The 25,856-nt window shown below is 43.0% G+C and overlaps 1 protein-coding gene across 1 annotated transcript in view; it reads left to right on the top strand.

The window, feature by feature from the left end:
- The first annotated feature begins 982 nt into the window (after positions 1-982).
- Positions 983-25,856, top strand: part of TTC33 (tetratricopeptide repeat domain 33) — a 55,701-nt gene continuing 30,827 nt past the window's right edge. The window contains exons 1-2 of the mRNA XM_052775628.1: positions 983-1,103; positions 1,823-2,051. Of these exons, the coding sequence (XP_052631588.1) occupies positions 1,831-2,051 (221 nt within the window). The 5' untranslated portion in view covers positions 983-1,103; positions 1,823-1,830. The remainder of the gene's footprint in view (positions 1,104-1,822; positions 2,052-25,856) is intronic.

Here is a 25,856-nt window from a genome sequence, read left to right on the forward strand (position 1 = left end):
GGCAAAAGTGCTTGTTTATAACTGTAACTTTTTAAACTTTCAAAACTTAAGTAAACAGGAAATGCTGAACCATTTTGTCTGAAACTGTGTGCGTGGTGTCTTGTAGCGTTAGGTTATGTTACAGATTGACAAGGACTGTTAACGCTTGTTTTGAAAACAACAGCAATCACGATTTTAGAACAAGCAGCAACGTGACAACAGGTGACTGCAGCACTCGCTCCCAGCTAGGCCGGCAGGCTGGGCCGCCAGCTCCGCTAGCCTGGCCCCTGACTGACCGTTTTCCCCTAGATCCCGTAAGCCCTCTTGCTGCGAAAAGGAGTTTGAGGTGGACGGAACGCCGGATACTCGCTGCAGAAGCCCCCTTTCGCCCTGCCCTGGGGCGGCCCGCCTTGCTTCGCATCTTCCTTTCCGCTCTGCTCTTGTCGTGCACCACCGCTCCTGGTATTTTCCCCGGTGACGAGGGAGCGATTTTAAACCCTTCTTCCTGCGAGGCGGGGAAAGAACCCTCAGCCTTGGTCGTTCCTCCTGGCAGCCCTTCCCGCCCGGCGCCGGGGACGGAGGTGACCGCTCAGAGGAGCGGCCGGGGGTGCCGCGGGGTGCCGTTCCCGCCTGCCCGCCCCGCCCCCCGAGCGTCAGGAGCAGGGGTGAGCACAGAGGCGCGTGTCGCCACCCGGGCGGCGACGCGGCACCTGGCGACCGGACGCGCCCGGAACCCTCCAGCCGCGCATCCGGGAGCTCGGGGCAGCCGGGCTCGCCCCCGGGCCGCTCCGTGACCCAGCTGGCGCTGCCCTGCGTTGCCCGGACGCCTCCCGGTCGTGCTCGTGGAAGCTGGATATCACCGGCACTTTGCCCCGGGCCCGCGCCTCCGGGGCGGGAGCCGTTCCCGGGGGAACTACAGCTCCCGGCGTGCCCCGCGGGCGCGGGCAGCCCTGGCTGTTCCCGGCGCCGCGAGAGGCGATGGCGGCTGCCGGTGCCCTTCCTTCCCTTCCGCTTCCGCTCCCGCCGCTGCCGCCCCGCCCTTCCGCTTCCTGCCGGCGAGGTCGGGGGTGGGGGGTTAAGAGTCGCGCGGGCCTTCCAGCCGGAAGAGAGGCGGCGGGCGGCAGGTAATGGTCCGCAGCCGCTGGGCCCTGCCCGCGGCTCGAGCGGCGGGGGGATGCGGGGTCGGCGGCGGGGGGATGCGGGGCGGCGCCGGGGCCTCCTCCGCGGGGCGGCCGGGGCGGAGCCGACGCAGGACGCGGCCTCCCTCAGCCCCGCTGGCCACCCGCTTCCTGCCGCCTGCCCCTCGGCTGCGCTCCCCGCCGGGGTGAGCGGCGGGCCGTGCCCCGCCGGAGACGCCCGTCCCGGCGGTGCCTGCCTGCCTGGCTGGGGAGCGGCCGTGCCGGGAAGCTTCCCCACGGGCGGGCGGCCGGGCCGAAGGGGCTTCGGGCCGTGCGGCGGGAGGTTTGCGTGGTCGGCGCGGCTCGCAGGCTGAGCGGGGCGGGGGCCATGGCCGTGGTGCGTCGGTCACCTTGGGCCGAGTCGTTTCTTTTTTTCCTTTTGTCTGCTTTCTGGTGTATTGGCTTCAACGTTTTAAGGCTTTCTGCTGTGTCAGAGCTCTGGCTTTTTTTTTTTTTTTTTTTTTTTTTTCCTGCTAGAGAACATCTTCCAGCTGGGCTTAAAATAATAGTTGCCTGACTAACATTTCTGGTGAAGCCAATGGGCAGAATTTGTGTGGGGGAGTGGCAGCCTGTTACATATTACTGTTTGAGAATCGAGATGTGCGAGGTGTATTTTTTATTTTGCGTACTTAAAACCTAATTACTGAAAATACGTTTTTGTCTAGTTCTCCAAATGGCTTCTTTTGGGTGGAAGAGAAAGATTGGTGAGAAAGTTTCAAAAGCTACTTCTCAGCAATTTGAAGCAGAAGCTGCAGATGACAAGGATCTGGCTGATGATGATGCTGCTAACTGGGTGCATGCAACCAAGAGAAGAAAGAAAATTCTTGTCGAAGACTGTGTAAAGAAAAGTAAGGAGCTGAAGGATGAAGGTGCAAATTTGGCGGAAAAGAGGAGGTACTAATATTATCTTACTCTTTTTCATTGACTGAATAAGTGCTAAATGATATTTTAATCCCATCTCTAAACACTAGGCAGTTTGCTAGCAGCTGCATTCGCATTTTTCATCGCTGAAAAAGTGATGATTTCTTTCATTCTACCTTTACTGTCTGGTACTAAATAAGTTGTTTCCATGGGTGGTGTTAGCAGCTGTCTGTACGAAGTTTGTATTCCACCTCGTTTTTGTGTGTTCACGTAACGTATTCCACCTCGTTTTTGTGTGTTCACGTAACGTATTCCACCTCGTTTTTGTGTGTTCACGTAACGTATTCCACCTCGTTTTTGTGTGTTCACGTAACGTATTCCACCTCGTTTTTGTGTGTTCACGTAACGTATTCCACCTCGTTTTTGTGTGTTCACGTAACGTATTCCACCTCGTTTTTGTGTGTTCACGTAACGTATTCCACCTCGTTTTTGTGTGTTCACGTAACGTATTCCACCTCGTTTTTGTGTGTTCACGTAACGTATTCCACCTCGTTTTTGTGTGTTCACGTAACGTATTCCACCTCGTTTTTGTGTGTTCACGTAACGTATTCCACCTCGTTTTTGTGTGTTCACGTAACGTATTCCACCTCGTTTTTGTGTGTTCACGTAACGTATTCCACCTCGTTTTTGTGTGTTCACGTAACGTATTCCACCTCGTTTTTGTGTGTTCACGTAACGTATTCCACCTCGTTTTTGTGTGTTCACGTAACGTATTCCACCTCGTTTTTGTGTGTTCACGTAACGTATTCCACCTCGTTTTTGTGTGTTCACGTAACGTATTCCACCTCGTTTTTGTGTGTTCACGTAACGTATTCCACCTCGTTTTTGTGTGTTCACGTAACGTATTCCACCTCGTTTTTGTGTGTTCACGTAACAGAAAAATGGTAGAAGGAGGTAGATGAGAAACTGGTTGGATCTGAGAGTTGAAAGGGTAAATAAGATACAGAGAGATAACCCACACTGTAAGTAATGCTTTAGCTGCTCTGGTAGTTTTCTCTTGTAAATGTGTTTTTTCTTTTAGTAAGAGTAAGCTTATTTCCTTGTGTACAGTGCCTAGGTAAATACTGCAAAGCAGCTAATATGCTGTTAATCTGTCTAATGCTTTTGGAAAATCAGGTTCAGGTAGCTGCTCTGAACATCTTCTGATAGCAGTACCGAGTCTTGAGAGTTCAGCCATTTTGGAAGGATATTGCAAAAGCGGTTTCATTGTCCTGTTACGCTTCAAGCAGAAACTACCTTCGGACTAGGGCAGGGTTAGAAGAGGGAAAGAGGGACTATAAATTACATATTAACTACATAATTTGGCTAGATCTTCTCTGAAGGGGGGGAAACAGTTCCAAGAATAGTCCACTTAAAATCTTCAGAGTGCTCGACATCTAAATCTGTATCCTAACTTTACTTCTGTGAGCATCTCCACTTTATTCATTGTCCCAGATCAGAGATAACATTCTTTTCCTGGTAGAAATAATTCCGTAATAAGTCAATATGCGCTTCCGTGCTGCTAAACTTTTTGTGTTGAGAAATCTCATCCTAAAAAAGGGTTGCCAGGGCAATATGAAGGAGAGAACAACTTAGAGGTATAAAGCAGGCAAGTTTATATATGATAATAAACACACTGTGTGTGTTGTCTGGTCTGATTTAAAAAAAAAAAAAAATACAAAAGGTCTTTGAGAAAAGGCTTATTTTCAAATATTTAAATACAGTTTCCTCTTTTTATTGTTCACTCAAACAGTGACACTGTTCGGGGGGGCAGTGATTCACTTCTGTACATCCTTTTGTGTTCCTGAGTTCTGTAATTCCTGAATAAAATTTTGAAGCCTTTTAAAGTTGACTTTAAATTTAAACCAAATAGCTAAATCGGTTTTAAGCATGCTGCCATTGTATTAATCAATATCTTTAATGCATAAGTTGGTTATGTTAATAGTTGAAAACACAGAATACACAAATTAAGAGTCTGTTAACATCTTTGGTTTTAACACGAAATAAATCATGCAGTGTTCTACAGAAAGGTAGGTCTATTCTGTCCTTTTCGGGATATACAGATTGTGTTTTTAAGCTTGAGAAAACAGAAGTATTTCTAAATGTTTTCTTTCTACATCTGGTATTCACTAATATTTAGTGTACTTACATATATTAAACAGAGATTTATTTTATTTGTCTGGTCTTCTGGTCTACCTTTGCCTTCCTTGTATTTTGCTTTGAAATGCTGTGTATCTTTTCTTTGTGGATTTTGGTGTTCTTTTTTTGATTTGTTTTTGTGTATTACGTGAAGTTGTCATGGTTTAACCCCAGCCAGCAACTAAGCACCACGCAGCTGCTCACTCACTTCCCCCCCACCCAGTGGGATGGGGGAGAGAATCGGGGAAAAAAAAGTAGAACTCGTGGGTTGAGTTAAGAACAGTTTAATAGAACAGAAAAGGAGAAACTAATAATGATGATGGTAACACTAATAAAATGACAATAGTAATAATAAAAGGATTGGAATATACAAAGGATGCACAATGCAATTGGTCACCACCTGCTGATGGACGCCCAGTTAGTCCTTGAGCAGTGATCTCCCCACCCCCACTCCCCCAGTTTCGATACTAGACATGATGTCACATGGTATGGAATACCCTGCTGGCCCCTTTGGCTCAGCTGCCCTGGCTGTGTTGCCTCCCAATTTCTTGTGCCCCTCCAGCCTTCTTGCTGGCAGGGCATGAGAAGCTGAAAAATCCTTGACTTTAAACTAAACGTAGCAACAACTGAGAACGTCAGTGTGTTATGAACATTCTTCTCATACCAAACTAAAAAACCTAGCACTATACCAGCTACTAGGAAGACAATTAACTCTATCCCAGCTGAAATCAGGACAAAAGTGCAATAAATCTCTTGAGCAGCAGCAAATAATCTGTTGTGTATGTGGTTTAGGGCAGGGAAATACATAGTGCTGCATATTTATTTTCAGCAGTAGGTGATTTTTGATGCTTTTAATATCTTAAGTTGGTCTTAGAGATTGAGTTTTCCTTTATCTGTCAGTTAGAAAACAACACAAAAGCTTAAGCCACCCATAAATAGTAACATAAGGGGTTTTTGTGAATTTAGTGAAAACTATATTTCACCAGAAGTGCTTATAAGAGCTACTGAGAAACACTGAATGGCTTATAACAGGTATGAGAAACAAGTAACAAGAAGTTGAAGTGCAGCTTTTGGGAGGCTTATCACAGTCTTTTGTGTTAATGTTTTTATTTCTGAGGCTTAACAGAAATTCTAACTTGAAATTGTAGTTTTCATCAATTACTCTAGCGCACTCTGTACAGTTTGGGCAATTACGGTAATATAGTGCTGTCAAGGTACCTAACTTTCAGGCAGATCTTTCTCTTAAAAGATTTCATGTAGATTAGAGGCTAAACTCACAGTGGGAGGCTTTTATTACTTAAAACAGGTGGAATAGTTGACATACCATTACAGGGAACTTGGAAGCAGACTGAAAGAAATGTTTATTCTCTCTGGTGGAAGGTGGTTGCTGTACTTGTGTTTCGGACTTGTGTAGTCTATTTCTTGAATATACATTTGTACAACATAAGCAGACTCATGTCGATAATTAAATACTTAATGTAGATTGTTTCCTGAAATATCAAAGCATAGAAACAGTTAAAGATTTGAGTTGGATTGTGTAGCATATAGGTGAAAGGATGGTGTCTCTTCCACTGAAGAAAATCAGAAGAAAAGCAAAGACTAAGTACGAGAGGGTAAGTAAGGTGGTGTCTTAGTTGGTGTTACTTGCGGCATGGAGAGAAGAAGGGGATCCTGAAAGAAAACAGACTTGGTGTCTTGGGTTCAGCTGGTGTAGAGTTAATTTTCACAGGAACCTGGGAGCAGGCACAGCCGGGACAGCGGACCTGAACTAGCCAAGGAGCTATTCCATACCATGTGACATCATGCTCAGTATATAAATGGGGAGTGGGCTGGGGGGGAGCTCTCGGCTTTCAGTGGAGAAAGTGGTGGAGCATTGGGTTCCGGGTGGTGAGCAGTTGCACTGTGCATCGCTCGTTTTATATATTCTTTTATTAGTACTGTTGTTGTAACTTCTCTTTTTGTGTTGTCCCAGTAAATTGTCCTTATCTCAACCCTCGAGGTTCTGGGTTTTTTTCTTTTCTCCTTTCTGATTCTCCTCCCCATCCCACTGGAGGGGGGTGGGAGGAGTGAACGAGCGACTGTGTGGTCCTTTGTTACTGGCTGGGCTGAAACAATGACAGTCCTTTTTGGCGCCCAACATGGGGCACGAAGGGTTGAGATAATGACAGGTCTGGCCAGAGCATGTTAAAACAACTTTGTTATATGCATTTCTTATATTAGTTAAATAGATGCTAGTCACAATGTTGGTTCATTTGTTCACATGGTGGCGTTGTGTAAGTTCTTATATGCTCTATGTATTGCCTGCAGTTACGCATATCACCTCTGGGAGAGGGATCGGGATTATCATTTTGCTCTACTGGGCAGTGTTGACTTATGAAATGATTACATCACTGGTTGTGAGGTTAAGCTGGTATCTGTATGCAGCAGTGATATAATTTCCATACTTCAGCTGCCTTCCATCGGAATTTATTGGTAATCACACTTAATCCGTGGGGAAGTCAGGGGGGGATACTTCCCCCCATCCGTTCACCTCCCTTTTCTCCTTCTGGCTAATTACAACAGCTTTTGAGAATTTTGAATATCCTTGGGATGCGCAAGCCAGCATGCTGTTAGTGCTATGTCTCCTGAATATGTTTCAGGTCTTGTTTAGGACTACTACAAAAAGGTTTTTTAAGAATACCACTGAGAGATCTGCCCCAAAGCTGGATATTCATGGGTGGCATGGCATGTGGGAGGATATGGGCAGGTATCTAGAGAACTTCTCACCTCCAGTGGCTTGGAACTTCACTCCCGAACAACTACAGAACCCTCATGAAGTGGTAGAATATTTGAAAGGAAAATGCTGTGGCTATGCCAGAGATGCACAACTTACTGCACTGTGCTGGGCCCTGGCCAGTATCTACCAAACACTGCTTGATAGTAGGCAGCACCCTTGGGGGGAGGAGAGGGAAAACAGAGTGATGGGCACTGCGGCTACCCACCCTGGCAACGGGCACCGCAGCTAAACCAGCGAACCAACCTGTGCCAGTATCAGTTGCTCCTGTACAGAAGAAGAAATACACAAAGAAATCAGTTTGCTTAGTGAGAGATGAAAGTGAACCAGGGTCATCACGAGAACAGGAGGAAGAGGCAGAACCTGAAATAATCACCCAATCTCTATCGCTGAGTGAGTTCTGTGACATGTGAAAAGATATTGGCCGCCACCCAGGTGAGCACATTGTTACCTGGCTGCTCCGATGCTGGCATAATGGGGCCAGTAGTTTGGAATTAGAGGGTAAGGAAGCCAAGCAGTTGGGATCCCTGTCTAGGGAAGGGGGCATTGACAAGGTGATTGGGAGAAAACCACAAGTCCTCAGCCTCTGGAGGCGACTTCTGTCAGGTGTGAAGGAAAGATACCCCTTCAAGGATGAAGTTACACGTCACTGAGGCAAGTGGACCACCATGGAGAGAGGTATCCAGTACCTGAGGGAATTAGCTGTGCTGGAGGTGATTTATAATGATCCAGAAAATGCGCAGTCACCCACAGATCCAGATGAAGTCCAATGCACACAACCGATGTGGCGGAAGTTTCTACGAAGTGCACCACCAACCTATGCCAACTCATTGGCAGTAATGTCGTGGAAAGAAGGCTATGGACAAACGGTGGATGAATTGGCTGTCCAACTCCGGCAATACGAAAGAAGTCTCTCTTCCTCCCTACGGGCCTGTGTCTTGGCTGTAAAGGAATTGTCCCGAGAGTTCCAGCAATTCAAAGTGGATATGTCCTCCTCCCCACCTGTACAGGCCCGCATCGCAGCTATTAGGAGTAAGCGTTCCTCTGCCCGAGAGAGGAGATAGAAAGTACACATGATGGGCTAACCTGTGGTTTTACTTGTGTGACCATGGAGAGGACATGAGGAAGTGGGATGGAGAACCTACCTCAGTCCTGGATGCACGGGTACGGGAGTTGCGAGAAACAGCAATCAGAAAAGAGGATTCTTCTTGGAAAAATGCTGCTCCAGTTTCCCATGAGCAGTCCCCCAGACAGAGTAGAAGGGCTGATCTCATTTCTGATCCTCTTGAGGGGACTCTGATTCATGTTTGTGAAAAGTGAGTAACAGATACTCTAACCAGGATTAGAGGGGCCCTGCCTCCAGCCAGGTGGAGGAAAGGGACAACTGGGTCTACTGGACAGTGTGGATTCGATGGCCTGGCACATCTGTCCCGATCCAATGTTGGGGGAGGTTTCAATAGGATCCCAAGAGTGAGATTAAGACAAACAAGGTCAAATGCTGTATACCTGAAAGAGTTTTTATTATCAGAAGTATCAAAAGTAGAAAATAGTAGTGATGGGATAGAATGGAAGAAGATGCAGAAATCAAGCAAGGAGTCAGGATAGAGTTGCAAGGATAGTCACCAACATGGATCCAGCGGTGTCCCGTTGGTCCTTAGTCTTCAATTCTTCGGTGGTGGGTGCACACCACGGCTTGTCTCCACGGTTTTTTATAGGGCATAGTTCGATGATGCATGCACATACGTACTGTTCATGCGCTGCAGGTTTCGTCTATCACACGACCTTCCTGTGATCAACACTAGAAACCAGTATCTTATCTCAAAGACTACAGTTTCCATAAGAATGGTAGTCTCCACATTCCTGCATGCTTCATCGGCTGGAGCCTGTTTCCTCCCCTGGATGCCTCAGTGGCCTGGTAATCATCCTTATGGACAGAGGATGGTCCTGCTTAAACAGGCCATCCCAGAGACAAATGGCTTGAGATGAATAGTTGACAGTTCACTCTCTCACATCAAACAATCCTTGAGATGAATGGCTTGAGATGGCAGTCCAGTCTCTCACACCTAACAATCTTTGAGACAAACAGCTCAAGATAACAATTCAGTCTCTCACAACATCAGACCCACAGGAATATAAGGCTCTAGTAGGCACTGGTGCACAATGTACCCTTATGCCATCAAGTTATAAAGGGGCAGAATCCATCTGTATCTCTGGTGTGGCAGGGGGATCCCAAGAGCTAACTATATTGGAAGCTGAAGTGAGGCTAACTGGGAATGAGTGGCATAAACACCCCATTGTGACTGGTCCAGAGGCCCCATGCATCCTTGGCATAGACTATCTCAGGAGGTGGTATTTCAAGGACCCAAAGGGGTACTGTTGGGCCTTTGGTATAGCTGCATTGGAGATGGAGGAAATTGAACAGCTGTCTGCCTTGCCTGGCCTCTCTGAGGACCCTTCGGTTGTGGGGTTGCTGAAGGTTGAAGAACAACAGGTGACAATTGCTACCATGACGGTACACCAGTGGCAATATCGCACTAACCGAGACTCCCCGATTCCCATCCATAAGCTCATTTGCCGATTGGAGAGCCAAAGATTGATCAGCAAGACTCACTCACCCATTAATAATCTCATATGGCCTGTGTGGAAATCTAATGGGGAGTGGAGACTAACAGTAGACTGTCATGGGCTGAATGAAGGCATGCCACTGCTCAGGCTGCTGTGCCAGATATGTTAGAACTTCAATATGAACCGGAATCAAAGGCAGCCAAGTGGTATGCCACAATTGACATTGCTAATGAGTTTTTCTCAATCCCTTTGGCAGTGGAGTGCAGGCCACAGTTTGCTTTCACTTGGAGGGGCATCCAGTACACCTGGAATCGACTGCCCCAGGGGTGGAAACACAGCCCCACCATTTGCCATGGACTGATACAGACTGCACTGGAAAAAGGTGAAGCTCTAGAACTCCTGCAATACATTGATGATATCATTGTATGAGGCAACACAGCAGCAGAAGTTTTTGAGAAAGGGAAGAAAATAATCCAAATCCTTTTGAAGGCTGGTTTTGCCATAAAAGAAAGTAAGGTCAAGGGACCTGCACAGGAGATCCAGTTTTTAGGAATAAAATGGCAAGGCGGGTGTCATCAGATCCCTATGGATGTGATCAACAAAATAGCAGCTATGTCCCCACCGACCAATAAAGAGGAAACACAGGCTTTCTTAGGTGTTGTGGGCTTTTGGAGAATGCATATTCCAAATTACAGTCTAATTGTAAGCCCTCTCTATCAAGTTACCCAGAAGAAGAACAATTTTAAATGGGGCTCTGAACAACGACAAGCCTTTGAACAAATTAAGTGGGAGATTGTTCATGCAATAGCCCCTGGGCCAGTCTGGGCAGGACAGGATGTTAAAAATGTGCTCTATACCGCAGCTGGGGAGAACGGCCCTACCTGGAGCCTCTGGCAGAAAGCACCTGGGGAGACCTGAGGCTGACCCCTGGGATTTTGGAGTCGGGGATATCGAGGATCCGAGGCCTGCTATACTCCCAAATGAAAAAGAGATATTGGCAGCATATGAAGGAATTCAAGCCGCCTCAGAAGTGGTTGGTACTGAAACACAGCTCCTCTTAGCACCCCGACTGCCAGTGCTGGGCTGGATGTTCAAAGGGAGGGTCTCCTCTACACATCATGCGACTGATGCCATGTGGAGTAAGTGGGCCACACTAATCACACAACGAGCTCGCATAGGAAACCCTGATTGCCCAGGAATTTTGGAAGTGATCACGGACTGGCCAGAAGGCAAAGATTTTGGAATGTCGCCAGAGGAGGAGGTGACATGTGCTGAAGAGGCCCCACTGTACAATAGACTGTCAGAAAATGAGAGGCAATATGCCCTGTTCACTGATGTGTCCTGTTGCATTGTGGGAAAACATTGGGGGTGGAAGGCTGCTGTATGGAGTCCTACACGACAAGTCGCAGAAACTGCTGAAGGAGAAGGTGAATCAAGTCAATTTGTGGAAGTGAAAGCCATCCAGCTGGCTTTAGACATTGCTGAAAGAGAGAAGTGGCCAGCGCTCTATTTCTATACTGACTCATGGATGGTGGCAGATGCCCTATGGGGGGTGGCTACAGCAATGGAAGCAGAGCAACTGGCAGCGCAGAGGTAAACCCATCTGGGCTGCTGCTCTGTGGCAAGATATTGCTGTTCGCATAGAGAAGCCAGTGGTAAAAGTACATCACGTAGGTGCTCATGTACCCAAGAGTCGGGCCACTGAAGAACATCAAAACAACCGGCAGGCAGATCAGGCTGCCAAGATTGAAGTGTCTCAGGTCGATCTGGACTGGCAACATAAGGGTGAGCTATTTATGGCTCTGTGTGCCCATGACACCTCAGGCCATCAGGGAGGAGATGCAACATATAGATGGGCTCGTGATCGAGGGGTGGACTTGACCACGGACATCGTTGTGCAGGTTATCCATGAATGTGAAACCTGTGCTGCAATTAAGCAAGCCAAGCGGCTAAAACCCGTGTCGTATGGAGGGCGATGGATGAAATACAAATATGCGGAGGCCTGGCAGATTGACTATATCACACTCCCACAAACCCACCAAGGCAAGTGCCATGTGCTTACAATGGTGGAAACAACCACTGGATGGCTAGAAACATATCCTGTGTCCCATGCCAGTGCCCAGAACACTATCCTGGGCCTTGAAGAGCAAGTCTTGTGGTGACACGGCACCCCAGAAAGAATCGAGTCAGACAATGGGACTCACTTCCGAAACAACCTCATAGACGCCGGGGTCAAAGAGCGTGGCATTGAGTGGGTGTATCACATCCCCTGTCACTCACCGGCCTCCGGAAAAATTGAATGATACAATGGACTGCTGAAAACTACATTGAGAGCAATGGGGGGTGGAACTTTCAAACATTGGGATATACATTTAGCAAAAGCCACCTGGTTGGTTAATACTAGAAGATCCGCCAGTCGGGCTGGCCCTGCCCAACCAAGACTTCCACGTACTGTAGAAGGAGATAAAGTCCCTGTAGTGCGCATGAAGGTTATGTTGGGGAAGACAGTCTGGGTTAGTCCTGCCTCAAGCAGAGACAAACCCATCCAAGGGATTGCTTTTGCTCAAGGACCTGGGTGCACTTGGTGGGTGATGCAGAAGGATGGGGAATTTCGATGTGTTCCTCAAGGAGATTTGATTTTGGGAGAGAATAGCCAGTGAATTAGGCTGTATGATGTTAACTGCTAAATAACCTGCCAATGTACATCATTGTATCTATAGTGTCTATATTCCATATCAAGGGTATTACAGTAAGAATTACGCAAATGACTGAAGGATGGACTTTGAAACCGAGCCAAGTGCAACAGTGATGGAACTTGAACTGGTGCCCAGCGATTTCGTCAAGATCAACATCTTTGACCTGCAGACCAAGGGCGTGGGTTGCACCAAAGGTACCAGCCGCAAGCTCCAGAGACAGTATGCAACAATCCAACACCTCACACCATCTGTCCTATTCTGTAGGATTGTTACAACAGATGGAGCCCCAAAGTCATGGACTAAATAAAATTGATGGACACATTAGAGGGAAGGCCCATAAACTAAGGCAATGCTATATGTGTGTGTGGGGGGTGTCCATATACATATATATATGTATATAAGACAAGGGAAGTGGTGGTGATTAACTGGAAAATGTAGGATCTGGGCATGATATAGATTAAGGGGTGGATGATGTCCTGGGTTCAGCTGGGATAGAGTTAATTTTCACAGGAACCTGGGAGGGGGCACAGCTGGGACAGCGGACCTGAACTAGCCAAGGAGCTATTCCATACCATGTGACATCATGCTCAGTATATAAATGGGGAGTGGGCTGGGGGGGAGCTCTCAGCTTTCAGTGGAGAAAGTGGTGGAGCATTGGGTTCCGGGTGGTGAGCAGTTGCACTGTGCATCGCTTGTTTTGTATATTCTTTTATTAGTACCGTTGTTGTTGTAACTTCTCTTTTTGTGTTGTCCCAGTAAATTGTCCTTATCTCAACCCTTGAGGTTCTGTTTTTTTTTTTTTTTCTTTTCTCCTTTCTGATTCTCCTCCCCATCCCACTGGAGGGGGGTGGGAGGAGTGAACGAGCGGCTGTGTGGTCCTTTGTTACTGGCTGGGCTGAAACCACGACACTGGGGAAGAAACAAGAGCTGAGGTAAAGGAAAGAACGGAAAGTAGTAAGTTCAATTTAACTTCTTCTGGAAAAGAGACTCTGAGGTAATGTGCATAGCAAAATTAATATGATGAAAGGGGAATTTTATAAGCAGATCCACTATATAGCTGGAATAGTGATTACCACCTTTATGCTTTGTTAGTCTGTTAGCTTATTTTTCTGATAAGGGAAGGCAGTGATGGTGTTACACCCTCACCATGGTTTTGTTAGTCTCTGTGTATGCAGTAATCTGTTTCTGTGGATGAGTGAGAGCTGATTGGCTTGTGCTTGTAAAGCAAGTCTCAGTGCTTCTTGGGGGGAAGGAATAATGAATGGGCTTCTTGGGGGTCAGAATTTATGCAGCCTGCTTTCTTTGCCCATTGGCAAACTCAGGAGTGGCATGTGTGAATTGTTTTGAAGGTGGCAGCGCTCTGTGGGTTTTCAGCTTTCGTGGGAGCTGCTTGAGGAGTATTTGTACATGCTGTAATGTGTGTGCATGAACCTGTTAAGCTGAGAGTGAGACACACATAGAAGAAAAATGGTGCTGAAGAGAACAGTTTCTGATTCATATTTTAGTTTTTTTGTGGGATGGGAAGAAGGCTGGGGAGACTACCAGAAGCAGGTGTTGAACTTGGTTGATTATCCAAGTGGGTCTGTTATTATGGAAGACATGGTTTAGGAAATTCTGACCTAGAAACTTGATCAATAGGCAGTTTTGAAAATGACTTACGAATGAGTGATCTTGCTGTCAGAACAGAAAGAAAAGGCAGATATGTGGAAGAAGTGTCACATTTGTGTGGTCTTTTGACGTGTGGGAAGGAACAATTAAACATGTACAAACATACACAGAGTCTTTTGGGAAACAGAATACTGTTTGTTGGTGGAAAGAATGGAGGACATTCCAGAGGAGAAATTGGTTTTTCTTATATGAAATTTACAATGCTAGCATATTATCCAACTTGAGACGTCAGTATGGATGTGCCCACACACACTGAAATTAAGGAAAAAAAAAACCAAACCAAAACAACAAAACCCAACAAGCATAATCCAGGTTAGGTTTTTTGTGTTGATACTCCTACACTGTTTTAAATCCAACATAATCCAAAAGGCTAAAAGTTCATGTTCTCAGCCTCAGCATTTTGAACACAGCAGTTTTCAATTACAGTGTATTTTGACTGGTAGGTAGGTAGTCTTTGTCTGTGGACACAAGCTTAAGAACAGGTTTAGGTGAGATTAAACAGTGAAGTATAATGTCCTTAAACATATGGCATGTAGAGAGCTAACAGCAAGAAGAAGAAAAACTTCTGTCAGACTAGTATCTTCAATATAATTGAGTTGCATGTTCATATAAATGGCTTTGCAATCCAATCCCCTTGTGCTGTTTCAAAACTACAAACATTTTTGTAGCTGATCCAGTAGGTGGAGATAGAGTTCTTATCAATGTACCCTGAAGATGTGCAAATAGGGCTCATGTGAATACTTCATTTTCTTCTGGAAATCGACACTACAGGGTTTAAATTCTTATTGAGTTGCATTTCATTTTTCAATTTTGCTAAATAAAGGTTGATACTGCCCTCACTTTTGATGATATTTATTTATTATTCCATATGGCACTAAAAAACTTCCACCTCTAAAGCTGGTACTGGTTTGGGAGGATCGTGTTTTCAACTGGAACACTTATGTTTTGGCTGAGCTTATAGAGATTCACCTATGTTAAAATAAATAGCAGTGTCACGTGGTGTCTGATTAATGAGGTTTTACTCTCTTCCCTTCAGCTTTTGCAGTAAGTTAAATACATGTCAAAGTGCTATAAGCAGACCAGATAATAGGTCAATTTTTCTGAAACTGTTTACTTCTCTCGGGGAATTAATCTTTGAGAATTACTTAATTTTCTCATCTATTTAAAAAAAAATAAATTGAATTTTTGTGAAGTGCTACTTATTCCACATTTTAGCATTTGAGACTTTTTTTCCCCTGATGCTAATATGCCAGCACGTGTAGTTTGTGATTCCTTAGCTGTATAAGCCGTAACTGAGTTTGTCTTTCTCACCAGTCATTGTAAGGTGTCGGTGTCAGACGATGAGGCATGCTCCTTTAAAAAGTGTTTTTAGTGTAGTGGTAAGTTAAGTGTAACCAAAAAAATAATATATTTAGCAGATGGAGCAGAAGAGTAGTGCCTATTTAAATAAAGTTGAAAAGCCTTTCTGTCATGTTCTTATAACATTTGTATTTGTTCAATTTACCTGTATCTTTCAGGTTTAGATTATGATAAGCACTTAATTACTAATGAGTTACGAAAGTGCTAAAGTAATAAAATTGCTTTCAGATTATCTTGATAATTCATTTTGATGCAACTAATATGGCAAAGGGCAAAGATCACTGTGTCAAAATTGCCTTTTAATTTTCAGTCAGTAAAACTGATGTTACTTACATAATGTGATGTTAATAAAGAGGTTTCCCAGAAGATCTAACAGCTGTATTTGGCAGAAACATTTCAGCAGTTTAATAGGCTGACTTACATTATGGAGTAGCCTAGAGGAAGTGAGCTTTGTTAGAGCAAAGAGGGGTCCAGGAGAGCTAGCTGCATTTTTTTCAAGTTATCTCCTCCAAGCTCAAGAATGGTTCATCCTGATGAGAAGGAAATCAAGAAAAGGTGATAGGAGTCCTGTGTGGATGTACAGGGAGCTCCTGACAAAATCCAAACGTAAAATGGAAATGTACAAGAGGTGGGAACAGGGCCGTGTGACCCAGGAAGACCACAGAGACCCTGTCTGAGTATGTAGGGATGGGATTAGGAAAGCCAAAGCCCACCTGGAGTTGGATCTGGTGAGGGATGTGAAGGGCAACAAGAAGAGCTTCTACAGCTGTATTGGCAGCGAAAGGAAGACTGGGAAAAATGTGGGTCCTCTGCTGAATGGGGTAGAGAATCTAGTGACAAAGGATGCAGAACAGGCTGAGGTACTCGGTGTTTTCTTTGCCTTGGTCTTCACTGATAAGACTTGCCTTCAGGAACCCCAGGCCCATGAGACCAGAGGCAAAGTCTGGAGCAAGGAGGACTTACCCTTGGTGGAGGAGGATCAGACTATGCAATGTTTAGACAAACCTGATGTACACAAGTTCGGGGGACCTGGTGGGGTGCATCCATGAGTGCATTGCAAAGACTCTTCAGCTGCATTTGAAAGGTCATGACAACTGGGGGATGGTTCCTGAGGGCTGCTAGAAAGCAAGTGTCACTTCTTATCTTCATGGAGGGTAAGAAGGAAGATTCAGGGACTTATAGGCCCATCAACCTAAAATCTGTCCCTGTGAAGGTGATGGAGCAAATAATTCTGGAAACCATTTTGAAACACAGGAGATACAAGAATGTTATTGGGAGTAGCTGGCATTGATTAGCAACAGGGGAATCATGCTTGGCCAAGCTGACAGATTGACCAGAGAATGGTGTGGACTTTCCATCCCTGTTGATACTCAGAACCCAGCTGGACAATAATTTGAGAAACCTGCTTTAGCTGACCCTGCTTTGAGCAGGGTGTTTGGACTAGATGATCTCCAGAGGGTCATTCCAATCTTGGCAATTCTGTGATTATATCCCATTACAACTACAGATTCATTTAGAATATAGAAGGTAGTTCCCCAGACTTGAATTGGACTGTACAGGTTGTTGGTGTGGTACCTTTTCAGTGGGTGGGAAACTTCTTTCTGTTTCTTTAATTTATTTTTTATTTTGTTTCACTAGTCCATATATCTTTGGTGTAATGCTTCGGGTACAGAGAGACATGCAAAAAAATGGGCAGTCTTTTCTCTGCCTTCTTACTGTCTCTGTCTGCTAACTGACCTCATTTAAAGCAAAGATGTATTTTAAAAGTTAGAAAATTAAAATGATTAAGTAGATAATCTGGGAATCTACAAATTTAGCTTTTATTTCTGGCTCCTAGAATGAAGTCTAAAATTCTGTTAGGCTGCTGGTATATTGCATCAGGAATGTTGACTCTTCCATAAGTGATCTGAAAGCCTTACACAGTGGAGTTTGTAATTAAGTGTCAGGGAAATCACTGGAAAATGCTTATGATGAAACTAGTAGAATGTAGTAAGTACTCACTCGTACTGTTCCTTGTAGATGGAAAATAACTGTTTGGTATCAGTCTTGGATGTAATTTGCATGTCAGGTATAATTAGCTATTCCATATAGTGCTTAGCTCTTTCCGAGTGAATGACCAATACCAGTGTTCTCCAAATAAAATGAAAAATTTTGATCTCAGTAATTATTAGCTTTAATTAGTTTGAGTGTCTTTTAAGGTCAATCATACAAAAAAGCGGAGAAAATAGGTAGGCTTATCACTGTAAGTAAAATTGTATAGTACGAATAGGGACTTGATTAAAATGGTCATGACTTCTAGTCAAAATACCTGATCACTTTTTAATGTTTTTCAGTGTTTAGCATTACTGTCTATTATGTGTGTATATATATGACTGCCTTGCTGTTAGCTTCCTTGAGAATGCCTTACACATGATACGCTCACTAAAATGAGACTAAGGGTGTGTAAACTGTAACTGTTGAGTGCAGAACCCATGAGCTGAAACAGAAAAGACTCTGAACAAGTATGGACTTCTTACCTCTATTTTTGGGGAAAAGCACATGTTGCAGCTTCTCTCTTATGAGTCAGAACGTATGGTTTGTTTTGCAGCCCCCATAACCTTTCTACAGAATTAAAAAAAAAAAAGTGCAGAATGTTTTACAGTGTCTTAACACCCTCCTGTAAACTGCTGTGTGAAGTAACACATTAATTTTTGTCTTGAAGTTAGTTTTTATTGCTAGCTTTATTGTGTTTCCTCACTTACTGATAGAGTTATTGCTTCCTGGTGATGCATCTAGTTGTCTTCTCTCATTGAGGAGGATGTTCTTCACAGAATGTTTTAAGTAGTTCTTTTTGTTTAAATTGCAATTTATTTTTAATTTAGCTATTTTCCTTTTGTTCTGGCAGACATTATTTTCCAACAACTGGTTATTATTTGGCAAAGCAGGAGTTCAGTTTTGAAATTGTTACTAATTTAGGGCAGATTATTCCGAGAGTGTGTGCAAGAAGAATTGTAGATTTAAACTGTACACAGTTTGAATAATTTTGAGAGTATCTTCTTGTTAGAATTGTTGTTACTTGAGGATATTGAAGTGTGACACTGTAGTATTCATCTGTATTTATGTAGGTATGTATTTGTACATAGAAACAGAAGGAATGTTCACTGTACATTCACAGTGTACACGAACAACTGTAGACTGTGGAAGCATTTATATACGTACATGTATTTACATTTTCCTTAAGTAGAAAATCTAATTTAATTGGTGCCGATATATCATCCTGTATTACTTTAGGCATTTAGCGGAGTCAGCCAAGATACGAATCTGTATTTGTTGCAGGTCTCTTCACAATGTAAGGAGAAAGAGGTATTGACATAATTCAGCTCACTTAAGAGCTTAAATTGGAAATTGGAGGTTCCTGTTTCTCACTGTTAACCCATAGATAACGTCATACATGTACCAGGACTGTGTTGTGGTGCTTTTGCCTTCCTGAACAGGGTGGCTGTGGACAAAGTGGGAGAGTGCTGGCTGGCCACAGCCCTGCCAAGGACCACTCTGTAAGACAGAGTAACGCTGCTCAGGTGCCAGTGTCTGGGAATGTTCCCCGGCACCATGAGCATGCTAGTGCAGATACAGCCTGCGAGGCCACAGGGCGACTGAAGTCTTCTGTAAATACTTGAGGTTAGGTACCTAAACTTAGGTGAGATGAATCGGGCCTAACTGCTGATACCTGTTTGGAGATGAAGGATAATTTGTGTGTTATCTGTCTTTGGATTTAAGTTTAAAGGGTCTATTCCTGCTATGCATGAAATATAATTTACAGAACTCTATAGTGAAAAGCTGTTGTATTCACTGGACATGTGCTGTGCAGTGGGTTTTTTTTAAATGAACTCTTATGAAAATGTGTCTGTTTACTTAAAAAAACCCTTGTATTTAATTATGTAGAGTATGTTACTGGAATTGAAGAAGCATAAAAAAAATTGGTTCTTAAGTAAAAATTTTCATCAGTATATATTAAATTTTATGTATGTATTAATATCTCTATATAGAGGAGTCATTCCTGCCAATTACTTTTTTCTCCCTTCTAATGCATATGAAGTTACTGGAAAATAATGAATACTTGCCTCTGATTTTTACATTTCATTAAAGAAAATTGGGATGTTGTTCTTAGTAGGGTAAGAATTGATAGTTTCTAAATTTTTACATTGCTAGCTGCTTCTGTTGCCTCCATTTACTTCCTAGCACTTTTTCCAGACAGCTTTTTTTTATGACAAAATAGAGTATTTGCATCTAATCCCAGAATAACTCTCTAGTACTACTTGAGGACCTATAAGGAACTACATAACATAATGGACTGTAAATAAATAATATAAAAATATAAGTATTGTTATTTTATTATTTTAATTTTTGTTATTTATAACAATATTTTTACATTTAATTTTTATCACCTTCTTGAAAAATTAATTTAAAAATACATGAAAGCACATGTGCTGGCATTTCTAGCCTTGTAAATTATACACGAGTAAGAGTTCATTACCATTTTAACCTTTTTTTACCTTATTCTTTTGACCAGTCTGTGTTTTTCTTTGAATCTAATGTGTGTATGCCATGCATCTGTTGAGATATTTTTCCTTAGCAACACTTAAAACCTTTTGCTGCATATGAGGGATAATAACTGTGTAGAGTGGAGTGTGCCTGGTGCATTTTCATTTCCTCTAAGTGTTGTGTTAAGTTGAAGTGTTCCATTGTGAGTTTCTCTCACAGTTGGCTTGCTTGTTTTCAGAGTTGATCTCTGAAACTGTCTTCATTCCTTTTCTCTTGCTGCATATTACTGTTACAAACTGACTGAGACAGGGACCATCTTTTAAAATAGACACGGTGGCAACAAAACCAGCACTATTGCCATTCCGCAGAAACCAATTTCTACTAGCAGGTCTGTACTGGTAGATTGTGGCTGGACATTCATGCAAATACTTTAATGCAAAAGTCTATCTAGCAAGTTAAAGAACATGTTTCTGACTTGAGCTAAGAGATTTTGCCCATAACTTGTTAGACATTCTAATAACGCAGCTTCTAAATGTAGACAATTCTATTACTTCTATACATAGTATAATACAACTTAGCAAAATCTAGTAATTTACATTAACAATCTAAGCAGTTTTTACAGAGAAATACAACCTGGGGCCTTTTCCACATCCTTTGCTTGACAGACACTGGCAAGACTTGGTCTACTGAAGCACCGCTGTCACAGTGTCCAGGATTCCCTATATTAATGACATTATGTATGGCGACGTGGATACTGTAAAATATGATATTTAATTTTTTTAAAGTTACAGTTTTGTGGTTTTATTTATTTTCCAGATCTACTGTTAAATACACCTAGTTGCTTTTACTTGAATAATAAAACCTTTGTATTTAGAAATTATTTTTTCATAATACCATTTCTCTTCATAGAGGAAGCTGCAGGGAAAAAAATAAAGCGGTTTCCTCATTTTAATACCTTTGTCCAGCTGCTCTTAAACAAAGCGTAGTTGCTGACAAAGATAATATTCACCTCCACCCCCTTTGTTTTAACTGTGTTTATGGTTCATGGAATTTAATTTTGAGACAGTAATTCAGTATCCCTTGCATGATCCTCACTGAACATGATGTGTACCTGTTGTCCGTATCTTCTAAAATTAAAATGTACTGAATTTAAGGGATCATAATTGCCCATCAGCATTTGTTTCAGGAGTTTTCTAAAGTAGGATGATACAGCAATGTGTTTTGTTACAAAGATCTTGGTTTCTTTATGTACGTCAGCTTGTTTTCTGGTTCCCTAAATGGTGTCCTCCACATTTTACGGCATATCATGAGAGTATCCTTAAAGTGGAAAGGTTGCTTAGCAGTAACGGCTCAGAATAAGAACTCTTTAGGAACAACATCTTGTTCAGTCAGGCCTTTTGAAGGATTAGTTCAGATAGCGGGTGGAGAGAATCAAGAGCAGTACATGCTCATTTTTTCTTCATGGAAATATTTGATGTTATAGGACTGCTAATTGTTTAAGAGTTGACTGTACAACATTATGTACTACCACAAGAAAAACTACTTGCAAAGGTCTTGTACAGTAACATGTGGTCATCAAATTAATAGAAATTTAATTTATTGTGGATCTTGCTTTCTCTACTGCTTTTTGTCCTGTTCGTTTATTTACATGGAAGTTAACTATGTAGTAAATTTGTAGGCAATTGTTAAAGTATATCAGGGCTGAGTTAGTTGAAAGCAAGGTCTGATACACATGCTACCTAGCTTTGGTTGTTTACAGGTCAAGTATCTAATCAAATGTTGTAGTTCCATCACTGGTTAAGCTGATTTCAGTCAGGGTCAGTGTGACCCAACTCTCCTGCCCTCTCATTTCCATCCGTTTGCAATGGTCCCATTTTTTTGTTTTACACTGGGGGGAGCCAGTTCGGAGTACCAGTTTGTCATTGGACTGGAGAAGAAGCCTAGCTGGAAAATAACCTCTTTCTGGTTGCTGGCTCTGATCTGGTTCACAAATGCTTTTGCCAAAATAGGCAGGAAAACGAGTATTAGAATAAGTGGTCAAACAGCAAGGGAGGCGGAGTCAAGTTCTTTCATTTATGCGGTATTGTTGTCTAATTGTTGCCTGTGTGTTATTGTTACTGTATTGCACTTCAAATTTTAAATGTACGCCTGTGAATGTATTTTCATTCCACGCTGGCCTCTGTCCAGGCCAGACATTTCAGTTTTTACACTATTTAAATGTTCATCTCCTTCAGAATGAGTCTAATTCTTCTCTCACTTAATCACTGGACCTTGAACAAATAACTCTTAGCTCTTAAGGGGCTGTGCTAATGTGTTATATGCAGAGCAGTTATTTTCTCTAATTTTAGCAGTACATAACTGAAGGAGACTTTTTTTTTAATGGGGCGTAGGTGCAGAGAGAGTCATAACATGACAAAATTGATAACGTATATGCCCAGTACTTTTGCTAAACCGTGTGACATGTATGAAATAGGTGATAGATATTGTACATTTTTCTGACTACAATCATTTGGGTGACCAGTGCATCCATCCCAATCTCAAGAGAAGAATCATGGTATTTACAATATCATGTTCAATTTTCTAATACAGTATTTATATACCATAAGTCAAAGGTTTTAAACAAAACCATACCTTTCTACCTCTGGATGGTGCCTGGTACACTGATACCATATAGTGACAGAGATCATGCATCCCTCTGCTCTTTCTTACTTTCTGAAAAACAGTCATAGAAATTTTGTTTTCATGAAGAACTGAAGTTTGCTATTTTGAAGTGTATTGGTTTTGTGTGGCAAGGTTTTGGTAGCGGGGGGGGTTACAGGGGTGGCTTCTGTAAGAAGCTGCTGGAAGCTTCCCCTGTGTTCGACAGAGCCCATACCAGCCGGCTCTAACACAGACCCGCCGCCGGCCAAGGCCGAGCCAATCAGCGATAGTGGTAACGCCTCTGGGAGAACATTTTTAAGAAGGAAAAAAAAGTTGGGACGGTGGTATTCGGCAGCCGGAGAGAGGAGTGAGAACATGTAAGAGAAACAACCCTGTGGACACCAAGGTCAGTGAAGAAGGAGGGGGAGGAGATGCTCCAGGCGCCGGAGCAGAGATTCCCCTGCAGCCCGTGGTGAAGACCATGGTGAGGCAGGCTGTCCCCCTGCAGTCCATGGAGGTCCACGGTGGAGCAGATATCCACCTGCAGCCCGTGGAGGACCCCACGCCGGAGCAGGTGGGTTCCCGAAGGAGGCTGTGACCCCGTGGGAACCCCGCGCTGGAGCAGGCTCCTGGCAGGACCTGCGGATCTGTGGAGAGAGGAGCCCACGGAGCAGGTTTTCTGGCAGGACTTGTGACCCCGTGGGGGGCTCACGCTGGAGCAGTCTGTGCCTGAAGGACTGCACACCGTGGAAAGGACCCATGCTGGAGCAGTTCGTGAAGAACTGCAGCCCGTGGGAAGGACCCACGTTGGAGAAGTTCGTGGAGGACTGTCTCCCGTGGGTGGGACCCCACGCTGGAGCAGGGGAAGAGTGTGATGAGTCCTCCCCCTGAGGAGGATGAAGCGGCAGAAAATAACGTGTGATGAACTGACCGTAAACCCCATCCCCGTCCCCCTGTGCCGCTGGGGGGGGGTGGTAGAGAATCCGGGAGTGAAGTTGTGCCCGGGAAGAAGGGAGGGGTGGAGGGAAGGTGTTGAGATTTGGTTTTATTTCTCATTACCCTACTCTGGTTGATTTGTAATAAATCAAGTTAATTTTTCCCCAAACTGAGTCTGTTTTGCCCGTGACGGTAATTGGTGAGTGATCTCTCCTATCCTTATCTCGACCCACAAGCTCTTTGTTATATTTTCTCTCCCCTGTCCAGTTGAGAAGGAGGGGGAGTGATAGAACAGCTCTGGTGGGCACCTGGCATCCAGCCAGGGTTAACCCATCACATGAAGCCAGTTCAAACTGGTAGTTTTTACAGGCTGCCACTCTTAGTATGTAATGGACATGTTTTCATGCTAGTCTCTGGAGTTTACTGGCTCTAGCAACTAAATGGCAAATCTTAAAAAATGTTGTTTATTTTGTCTTTGACCTGTCAGGTGGTAATAGAAATCTAGTGTAGTAGACTGTGGCTTAAGCTTTTTGTCTTCTGCAAAAATGAAGAGATAACAGTTAAGACAAAATGCAGTTCATAGTTGTAGATTTTTTTTTTTTAACTAGGCTCTTTGGATTAGGGATGTTGGCAAGGAATAATGGCTTGTATTCAGCTGGCTCCGCAATCCTATTTTACTGTTAAAAATGGAAGACACCTGTTAATTATGTTAAATAGCATAAACTTACTGAAAGGAGTTCTGCAGTCTAGACTTCTCCATAGGAAGTTGTATTTGTCTGGAAGCTTTAATATAAGCTTTCCTTTTCCTGGCAATTTGCTCTTGTGATGATGATAAATTCACCCTCAGTGGATTTGGATGTTGCAATAGATGTTTTTAATTGTCTTTAGCCTGTTAGTGAAACCATCTGACAAACGGAAGACTTAACTTGCCCTGGTATTGCTCACGTGTAGCTTATTTTCCTGGACGTGTTATTTGAAGTATTGCATGTTCTAAAATAGAATTGTAGTTCAGTAAAGTATTTCGACTTTTAGTCTTCAAAGAGCATTTCTGATCTGAATTTGATTAATATTTATTGAGACTTCAAAAAGGATGTAAATAGGGTCTTAATAAAGAAAATAAAGCTGTCTGGGGGGTAGGATCACATGTTGAGATTGAAATAAAAATTTTTCAATATAGAAAACAAATTTTGTTTTAGTCAGCCCTTGCTAGACCATCTTTCTCTCACTGCCAAATTGAAAAATCTGTTTGTAGAGCTGTTAGTATGAAGATGGTAGGAAGCTATTTGCTAAAGATGCCATTTTTTAATAATGCATTCAGTTTCATGACTATCACAACATTTGTCTTGTTTAGTAAAGACTGTGAACTTCTCCAATAGCCAAACATGAGATATTAAAGTTTAGCTATCGTGTGAAACCATTACAATATAGCTGTGTCATTGCTGCCTAAATAAAATTCTCTTCTTTGTGTTAGTGTAGCCAAATGGAGAATTACACTGGGGAACTGCTTGGTGTTTTAAAAAAACCCTAATGTTTGGACAGGTCACAACCTGGATTAGACTGTTGACTTGGTTTCAGAAGCAAAAGCTTTTATACTGGTGCAAAGCAGGGGCAAGAAAGTAGACTGAAGTGAGGAGAGTGGAGAATGATTTTTGAGGACTCACTTAGAATGACTCTACAACTTTATATTAAGACATTTGTATTTGCCTTTCAAAAATGTGGCAGAATTCCAATACTTCTGTATTGTGGGTGGAATTGAATGAACGAGGTTTCAGAAATTACTTGTTTTAGTAACCGATTTCTTTTGTGGGATTCAAAGTGAGAAAGAAATTCCAAGCAATGCTGGAAAAAGTTTTAGAAGTGTTGTTGTCATACAGAATGAAAGAAGTGAATACTAAAATTAGAATCATAAATATGAAAATGTCCTAATTAATTTACAGAATAAGTTGCTGTCATAAAGCTGAAAAGTTTTATGTAAATTACTGGTATAAACAACTGTGACAACGAGTATTGCGTAAGTATGGGAGAAATCTCTAACCTGGCTTTTTTTTCTGGGTAATTTGTAATTTTTGAATCTATTTTAACTGATTGTGAGGCTGCACAAGTTATTCAGTTTTGGTCATATTATGATAGTAAATTGAGATTAAGAGAGAGAAATTTTAAATATTGAGCAAAACTGGAAAAAACCACCAAGGTGAGTATATTTCTCAGTCTGAAGAAAATTCATTGACACTCTTGGAGTTTGTGGATTGTAGCTTTCATTAAATCCAGGAAAAGGATTTTTAGAGAGATAAGGCTTTTGCAAGTCAGACTTAATTTTTATCTAATCAGTGGAATCAACCTCATGCTTAAAGAGAGAAGGTAGTAAGGAATGTTAAGGGGCATATTTTTATGACTGAGACATGGATCCTTTCTCCAGATGCAACACTGAAGCTTTCAAACTTTGATTGCTTCCTTTTTTTTTTTCTTCTCCAGAAGAAGGGATCTTCCAGTTCACAGACGCAT

This window comes from Harpia harpyja, chromosome Z (genome assembly GCF_026419915.1).
Source record: "Harpia harpyja isolate bHarHar1 chromosome Z, bHarHar1 primary haplotype, whole genome shotgun sequence".
NCBI classification, from domain to species: domain Eukaryota; kingdom Metazoa; phylum Chordata; class Aves; order Accipitriformes; family Accipitridae; genus Harpia; species Harpia harpyja.